Source organism: Felis catus, chromosome E1 (assembly GCF_018350175.1).
Source record: "Felis catus isolate Fca126 chromosome E1, F.catus_Fca126_mat1.0, whole genome shotgun sequence".
NCBI lineage: Eukaryota > Metazoa > Chordata > Mammalia > Carnivora > Felidae > Felis > Felis catus.
Genome location: NC_058381.1, coordinates 50,386,120 through 50,395,582, shown reverse-complemented (window position 1 = coordinate 50,395,582; position 9,463 = coordinate 50,386,120). Strand labels below are relative to the sequence as shown.

At 39.9% G+C, this 9,463-nt stretch overlaps 1 protein-coding gene across 3 annotated transcripts in view; it reads left to right on the top strand.

Annotated features, from left to right (window-relative positions):
- The first annotated feature begins 987 nt into the window (after positions 1-987).
- Positions 988-9,463, top strand: part of ABCA9 (ATP binding cassette subfamily A member 9) — a 62,615-nt gene continuing 54,139 nt past the window's right edge. The window contains exons 1-3 of one of the 3 annotated variants that reach the window (XM_003997105.5): positions 988-1,142; positions 6,467-6,568; positions 8,382-8,589. In XM_003997105.5, coding sequence (XP_003997154.2) covers positions 6,473-6,568; positions 8,382-8,589 — 304 coding nt within the window. In that variant the 5' untranslated portion in view covers positions 988-1,142; positions 6,467-6,472. Of the gene's footprint in view, positions 1,244-6,466; positions 6,569-8,381; positions 8,590-9,463 lie in introns of all 3 variants that reach the window. The other 2 variants (XM_019818161.3, XM_019818164.2) reach the window with 2 other exon arrangements.

Here is a 9,463-nt window from a genome sequence, read left to right as displayed (position 1 = left end):
ACAAGGAGTTTCGGAATTGCCTTGTCTTCAACCTAAATGAAATGCTCAAAAAAGATAGAATGGCACCTCTTACCTGTTAAAAATGTTTCTTGAAAACTATGGAGGGGAGCCTGGGCGGCTCTGTGGGTTAAGTGTCCGACTTCAGCTCAGGTCACGATCTCACGTTTGGTGAGTTCAAGCCCCGCACCGGGCTCCCTGCTGTCAGCGCAGAGCCTGCTTCGGATCCTCTGTCCCCTTCTCTCTCTGCCCCTCCCCAACTTGTTCTCTTTTTTTTTTTTTTCTCTCTCTCTCTCCCCCCCCTCAAAAATAAATAAGCATTAGAAGAAAAGAAAAATATGGAAAACAGGACATACTAAAAGCCAGCAGGTGGTTACAGAGAAAGGGGTTTGTTTGCTGGGACTTCTAGAAATAGCAAGCTGGTAGGTCATGAGAATTGCAGGTGTTTTTATAGGATGTGCTCAAAGGATTTTCCTATTTTGCCCTCCCAGGAAGATGCTGTAGACGGCTGGCACGCAGCTGGGATGCAGAAAAAAGTTCATTGTTTTACCTTGAAAAAATTACATCGCTTCACAGCCATCTTTCCGTATCTCGGTTTTAAGAGCTAAATTTCAGTGGAAGATTTTGAGTTGCTTTCTGACCTGATTGTATACTTACAGCTATCATTTTTTAAAACCTTTTCTTTTTCAACCTCGCCCGGCTCTGCCTTTCTCCGAACCGGCTCTTTACTTGCGTTTCTTTAAAAAGACTGTGCTGGGGGCCAGCTCTCTCCCATTAGGGCTTTGTATGAAAAAGCTAATTGAGAAAGACTAGATTCTCTTTGGTTTGATAGTTCCTAATGTTTTGATACGTCCAGCCAGCCATCTGCAACTACAAACTCCCTGCTGAGGAGCTGGCTGGGAGACAAAGAAATGGAAAACTGCGGAGAAGTCACCATGTGATGTGAGCAGAGAGTTTTTGGCAGGCTGGCTGAATTAAGACCATAATCCTTTTCGGAAATCATTCTAAAACGGAACTATTCACAATAAACACGAAATTAAAAGCATGATGTAGTAGTGACCCAAAAGGAATGTGAATTCTTCTCCAGGACATGCAGAGACATGTGGATGAACCGTTTCTAGATTCTTGCCCCAGCTTTCCTGAGAGTAAGTTAATCTCTAAAATTGTGATTGTTTTGCATATACAACTATAACTTACGACTTCGAATAGGGAATGCCAAACATTTGGATGAAAACCATTCAAGGCAGTAAGTTATTTGTTGTTTTGATTTTCCCCCAACCAGCTGAGTGTTTTCTATTGTATGGCTAAATAACCCGTTGGGGAACTAAGTGGTTTTGTTTTTTTTTTTCATTTTTACCCTATGACTAAAGCATGTTTGGACAAATAGCATATATTATCTAAAAGGTATTAGACGGATTGAAAGGAATGTCGCTTTCTGTCATTTCTTTGCAAATAGGGGCTGCTTCCCAAGTTATTAGAATTACTCTTTTTTGTTTGTTTTCAGTTTTACTGCCAGAGTATTTGTAAACATAGAGGTGGGGGAGGGCACACGATTTTCTGAGTGGGTTTTGAATTGTTTTCGCTGGCTGCGGATTTTGAAGAAAACTTAGGGCAACATTTTCATTGACCTTGTTTATATACTACGTCTATAGGAGTCTTGATCTCATTTGTCGTGCAATGTACTTATTTTCTGAATATGAGGAGTTCTTTCTGGCAGGAGGTGACTGGCTTTTTACAGAGCCACATTATTATTTCTAGATCACACAATTTCCGATTCGGAGCAATGTAAGCTAGTTAGATGTTTTGTGCTACTGTGGTGAATAGTAATTTTTTCCCCCTGACATTTACATCAGGATATGTAACAGGGAAAAAAAAAATCAGTCTTAACAGTCCGAAGGAAATACCCACAATCATGACAATTAGGTCATGTTAATTTCTTGTATTCATCAATATTTTCTAGCACATGCATTGCTAGAGAAAGAAAGAAGAGTAGGCATGTAGGCGATGTATTTAACCCTCTCAGATACCATGGCTTACCGGGGTACTGGTTTCTTAACTGGTGACATCGTAGTGTCATTTCAGTTGGGATCTCCAGGCCGTCACAGCCTGCGCTGGTGGTGCTATCTATGGTCAAGAACTCATCCACATCGCTTCTGGATTCCTTTGTTAATTTTTGGACAGTTTTTGAACATAAATTCACGCCCTCATTTGTTCCACAAACAACTCTTTGTGTCCGAAAGCCCTCGCTTTCGTCTTGTTCTCGGTTTTCACGCTCTCAGACTCCCTTTTGTGCTCCGTGTATTAATTTTCATTGCTGCGGTAACAGAGGACCATGAACTTTGTGGTGGGAAACAAAACAGATTTATCATCTTACAGTTTGAGAGGTGAGAAGTGTGATGTGAGTCTCACCGGATGAAAATCAGGCTGCTGGCAGGGGGGCCTTCCATTCTGCAGAGCTATTCTGTTTTCTTGCCTCCTACAGCTTCCAGAGGCTGCCGTATTCCTCAGCTCATGCCCACCTTCCTCCATCTTCAAAGCCAGCAACAGGTTGAGTCCTTTTAACATCACCTCATCTGACTGCCTTTTTTACCTCCCTTTTCCACTTTTCAGGATGCTTGTGATTACTTGGGTCCACCCAGAATATCCAGGATCGTCTCTCTGATTTTAAGTCAGTTGATTGGCAACCTCACTCTCATCCGTTACCTTAATTCTCCTTTGTGGTGTAATGTAATATATTCACAAGTTCCAGGATTAGAAGGGAACCATTATTCTGCCTACCACGTTCCTCTTCAATTATTCCATGCCTTTCAGACTGAAAGAGTAGATTCACAATACTCTTTACAATACACAATGATTAGGTTTTATCTCTGGCAATGCCTCCCGAGGCTGCCTTGAGTAAGTGATCTTCCCATTTGAGTTACCTCCTAAATACCAGTAGGGACCAGAATATTTGTGGCTTTGCTCTCACCCCATGGATAAGATCAGCATTAGGCCATGAATCTAGGAGCCAGAAACAACCTCATTACTCATATGATGGAAGAGACAATACAACTCTATGGTTTCCATCCCTTTTCAATACAGAGCCAAAGGAAAGGAGAACACGACCACCCCGAAAAGCCAGATCTTACTGGCCAATCGACCTTGTGCTCTAAGCTTTGTGCCAAGGCTCAAGCCACTACCCTTGGACCATTTCCTGGACCAACTCCCACTCCTAGAATGTTGGGTTCTATTAAGTAAGGTTATGCTTCATGGTTTCTTCATGAACTAAGATAATTCATGAGCATTCATGCTTTACAAGTCTCAGAGAAATTTTGTCATTCTTCCTGATGGGAAAATAATGAGATAGACCTCTTGCAATTCAATTATGTAACTCATTCCGGTAGATATACTAGTAATTCTTGGGCTCCACTAAGACGACCATACAAATAGTTACATCATACTACCACTACCAGACTGAGTGTTATATCTAGAATCTGCTGCCTTCACTAGGTTTGAAAGAGATCATTTAATGGCTGTTGAGCAGATATGTCCTGAATTATTGTTATATAGGTTCTATGTATATGATGTCCTCTGCAAACAATTCTATAGAGTTGCTGATAACTTGGCCTACCTATTGGAAACCAACAGCCTGGCTGACTGGTAGACCTGTGTGTAAGCCTGAAGGCTAGTCCTCTCTCCCTGTGAGCCTAAGCCCTTGTGCGGATTACCCCCAAGGCCAAGGTTGAGCAAATAAATAGGAGGAAATGGAGGACTTCCACTGACAACAGCAGAGTGCCTACATGGGTGCCTACAAATAGGTGTATGTTGCCTCTGATAATATACTATTAGAATGAGCTTCCAACTCAAGGAACTCCAACTACAAATTTATTTGATTCATGTGTCCATTGTCTGCTCACCCCTTATCCCTATTTCCACCTCCCACCTATCCACTTACACGCATGGGGAAGCAAGAGAACATCATGAATCTGAAAATTATTTTAGGTGCTTCTTTTCTACTGGCAATAAAATGGGTCCCACCACATTGCAAGAATCAACTTTGTCTGTAATGACACCATACACACCCCTTTACCAAACAGACCTTACCACGATAACTATAACTTTCTGTCCATACCTTTCCAACAAGGAGCACTTTCACACCACCGGGTTCAACTCTGACAAGGTCTCAGAAATCTAGACAGCACGAGAAGGCACAGAACTTCAAAGATTCTCTCTATTGTTCAGGACCTTTCTTACCTCTTTGACTTTTTTTTTTTCTGAGAAAATCCAATATGGCTGTAGGGTGAAGAAAAATTGGTTAGGCTATTTTTATTCTTCGCATTTTAGACTCTTTTAGATTCTACGTTTTGCATCCCACATGTACATCATCTAAGGTTTGATTTTTTCCTCCTCATCTCTGCAAATACCCTTTGCCATGGACACACCTTGTCTCCCCACCCACACTCAGATGAGGGGCTTGTCCCCCCGGTCCAGAAGCTGCAAGGTTGGCTCTCTTTGCACCCATCATGGGCTTGTTTTTCCTGACAATTCAGTTCATCAAAGTCTTCTTGCGTCTGTTGGTTTTTGTTCATGCCATGGGACTGTGGTTTTCATTTTGTTTGGGTTATTGTTGTTTCTACCACTGGTGTAAAGATGTTCCACATTCTTCTGTATCCCGGCTGTGGACTTGAAGAAAACAACAATACTGTATTCGTGCACATTCTCGTCACCTTCCTTGACTTCCCACAAGGTGAAACCAGCTGCCATGCTTCTGCCATGGCTTTTCACCCTACGGGTCATTTCAAGGGAAAGAATACTGTGTGGGTTTCAGGGATCTCTGAAGAATTTAGATTCAGTTAACTTTGTCAATTAATTTTTGATTCATAAGCACATTGTGGCACTCCTTTGTGTACATTTCTTAATTTGAAGCAAAATTTAATAATTTGGTGGGGGAGTATCTGTGGTTTGGGGTTAAATCATTCTAGTTTTATCGCAAATAAATATTTCATCAGTGTTCTTTATTTTTGTCCCTTTGGGTAGATTTTTCAAAGGAATGAGGGCAAATCATTTTCTCACTTCCACTTGGAAGATATCAGGCTGGTTTCTGTTCCATTATACATTGTTGACTCATTCCTTCCTGCATGACCACACCTCTATGCTGTCAACTTGATTCCAACCTTCCCCTCTATCCTTTAATTTTAAAAAATCATTACTTTTTGATATTTTCTGTCATTGTATTTGGTACTTGGAGAGTTTTTTTGGGAAATACGCATCTTTCCACTACCTTGAAAAATTAATTTCCATTGGACTTTTCACAATGTTATTTTCTTCAATGCATTTTTCTTGCAACTGTGTTTTCTTCTTTTTGGGTATCTCTTTACCAAATACTTTACTTTGGATCCTTTGTTTGTTTGTTTGTTTCTACTTCATGTAGTTTTATCTCTCTCATTGTTTCTAAGTGAGTTTTAATTTTCTTTGAAAAATTTGTCTCTGTATCATAGGAGATTTTATATTCTTTACTGACTTTGATGGGAATTTTAAGTAGGATTATTGGCTTTTCATTTCTTCTTACCTTTCTCCTTGAATTTAACTATAGTTCACTATATGGAAGATTTAAAACCTTGTCTTCTGTTTATTGTAATAAAGCTGTCTTTTTATAAAAAAATCATATATTTTCTCTGCCTTTTGCAGAGATTACTCTGAGAGTAATCGATCTTTCCTTATGTTCCAGCATTTGGGGGTTCCTGATAATTACTACACAGAGCAAAGCCCGTGGATAAGTAGTCTGAGTGGATCCCTCCTAGAGCTCCTCACCACCTGTCTGGGTGCTGGTAGAATCTCTGATCTTGCACTAAATGGAGAATTGATCCCCACAATCCCTAGATGAATTTCTTTAAAAAAAATTTTTTTAATGTTTATTTATTTTTGAGAGAGACAGAGAAAGACAGAGCACAAGTGGGGGAGGGGTAGAGAGAGGGGAGACACAGAATCCGAAGCAGGCTCCAGGCTCTGAGTCATCAGCACAGAGCCCCACGCAGGGCTTGAACTCTCCAACTGCGAGATCATGACCTGAGCCAAAGTCAGACGCTTAATGGACTGAGCCACCAAGCGACCCCCTAGATGAATTTTGACAACAACATGACACACTGGTTAAGAGTGAGGTCTCCAGAAGTTGGTTTTCTGGAATAAAGCTCTGATTCTGCTGTCCATCATTCGCTGTGTTGGCCTCTGCGAGCCTCATTTCCCTCATCTTTAATATGGGGAGACTAATAGGATCTACGTCAAAGGTTTATCATGGGGATTAAAATAATTGACACGCTAGTTAGCTTCAACTTCCCCTTGTATGCTTTTAGCTTTCTGGCTCCCTTTTCTATACCTGCAGTTGAGAACAGCTGCTACAATGGTTTTTTTTTTTTTTGGTTTGATTGCACAACGTTTCCTATAGCAGACCTTCACACTTACTTACTTTACTTTCTTATTTCAAAATAAACAGGGCAGAATGAGCAAGAGGCACATAAGCGTGGGTCAGCAAACGTGCGCCCTTCTCTGCAAGAACTTTCTTAAAAAATGGAGGATGAAAAGAGAGACCTTGTTGGTATGCTTCAGCGTCTTCTCATGTTTCAAAGAGGAAACTGTGGGAGTTTTCTGGGTGGTACACACTTTATCTTCATTATTTAATGTTTCACATATATACACACACATATATACACTTTTTAACTACCAGGCTGGATTTCTTTGTTCAAATTCTGGACTTTGCTATTACTTTAACTGAGAGTCCTTTAAATATATTATTAGTAGATTTCCTACTGGAGGCATTCTTTAAATAACTGATGTTCAGAAGCTTCCTGAAAAATAAAGCCACATCTGTACATTGCAGAGATCATACTTCTTAACATCTGAACTCATCTGAAACTCATGAAGGAATAGGTATAAAAGTTCAGGGTCAAAGTCAAAGAAAGAGGTAAACTTAATCCAAAATTAATGCAACAAATAATCCAAAATTTAAAAAACCCAGCAACTCAAAGGATACCTTGTAGCACTTCTACACAAGCGTACTTTGGACACAGACAGCATCAATTTGAAAGAAATAATGGGTATATAAAGAAACAGGACAAGAAAGTGGCATTTTGAACTTTTGCTCTATTAACAGAGTATTTTCTTCCAGTGAGAACGATCAGATGGGCTTTGTATAGAAAATTAAGTAAATTGAGAAAAACATAATAAAAAAATTAAATCACCCATTAAATATCCATAGTTCGAGGGTTAATCTATTAACATTTGATTTTATGAACATTGTGTGTGTGTGTGTGTGTGTGTGTGTGTGTGTGTGTGTGTGTGTTGTTTCAACAAGTATGTATTGAATGCTTAGATTGGCAGTAAATAAAGCATACAAAAATCCCTGTGTGGAGTAAAGATTACATAAGTATAAATATAAAAGTTGGGTTCTACTTTATATAGGTGTTTTACTTCCAACCTTTTAACTGTTTTTGACACAAGCATTGTGTCTATCAATTGATCCATCTAGACAGATGCATTTGGTGTAGGTGTAGACAACACATATACTAAAAGAATATCAGGGGTGCCTGGGTAGCTCAGTCGGTTAAGCATCCGACTCCTGGTTCCAGCGCAGGTCATGATCTTGTGGTTTCGGGAGTTCAAACCCTACATTGGGCTCTGCGAGGGCAGCATGGAGCCTGCTTGGGATTCTGTCTCCCTCTCTCTCTACCCGTCCCCGACTCGTGCTGTCTCTGTCTCTCTCAAAATGGATGGGTACACTTAAAAAAGGAATTTTTTTAAATAAGATCAGATGGTAAGTAAGATATATACCTCTTTTCACGCCCATGTGTTTAGAATTGAAAGGCAACAGTGAAGTGTGCTCTTAATGCCAGACTGCAAATGCATTCTGCTGCGTTTCCCATTTCGGAATGTTGTCACAAAGGCAAAGGTTTTTAACGTTCTTTTTATGAGCGGTTTTTTAGGACTATCTTCTTCCACATGCAGGGTGGCAGCAGATAAAAATATGACCTTCCTCCTGTTGATGGAAGCTGGTAACCTATTTCATAACATATGACACTTCTTTATCATTGATGCTCGGGTTTCAACATGACTATAAGCCATTAGGCCATTCATGAAGCAATCCAGCCTCTAACACTCACATGAAAGCGTGATTAAATGTAGATTCTCAGTGGTAATTGGGACCTGATGCCATAACTCTGTCTTGATGCATGGATGCGCATATTTCAAAATATGCAGAGTGAAAGACAAAAGAAAATTGAAACACTTGGAAACTGGGAGAGAAAACTGGTCAAAGCTACACAGAAAATTAAGTGTTTTAAGTTGTTCGTGGATGACTTATCTGTGGTTGAACAGCTATTGATTTGCTTTATTTTTCTCTCATTGCTGTGTAGGAATGGTTTTTCTCATTTCTTCTAGTATTGTTTGCATACCGACTTTCCTCCAATTTACATCAAGTTAATGACTTTCCTCAATTGCCTGCAATGGATCTGGGACGTGTAGATCATTTTAACGATTCTAATTATGTGATTGCGTTCGCACCCGAATCCAAAACAACCCAGGAGATCATGAACAAAGTGGCTTCGGCTCCATTCATGAAAGGTATGTTCTCCTGCAGGTCTTTGCCAAACACACCCCTTTATGTTGGGATTAACTTTTATCCTCATTAGAGTCCGTATCAAAATGAGACAGTCCAGTATTATTCAAATGTATATTAGTGAGAAGATTCTGGAAATGTGGGACAGCACATGGTTTTTAAATCTCTTCAAATACGTAAAAAATATATATATTCCGAAGCTGTTATATATGGAAAGTGGGATATACCAAATAAGTACTTATGGAATAGTCTCTTTCTCTCACCTCCGTGTCCTGGTAGCCCAGGAGTCCCAGCTCTGGCAGAAAGGAGATGCAAAGGTCTTGGACGGGATATTTACAGGGTGAAGAATATTGTCACTCCAGATAGAAGCCTATGAGGAAGAAAAGGTTCTGTCAGAAAGGCTCAGTAGTCAACTGGAAGAGACTCCCCCTGGTCAAACCCGGCATACTCTGAGCTCCAACAGGAATAATAAATGCAATGAGTTGAATCACATCCAATGTATACGTGAAATCCAGGCTTTCGTAACGTATTAAAAGGAAAAAATGTTGCTTTGGGAGGATGGTTCAAAATCAGTTCCTATTATGAAAATCTGTGTATAAAGGGAAAATACCAGCATTTATTCTATATGAAGTGTATTATTGGATAATCAAACAGATGATGGAAAGCACTGTTCCATAAACATTTTCCACTAGTAAAAAACATACGATGGGAATATAATACCACCATTTTGAAAGTGCCATTGAATTATTGGATCTAGGCACTGAGCTCCCATGGCTGCTAATATCTCAAATAAACAACAACAACAAAACCAACCAGATATTCAGAAATCGTGACACTCTGAAGAAAGAATACACACCACTTATGGTCTTGACGGAAGTG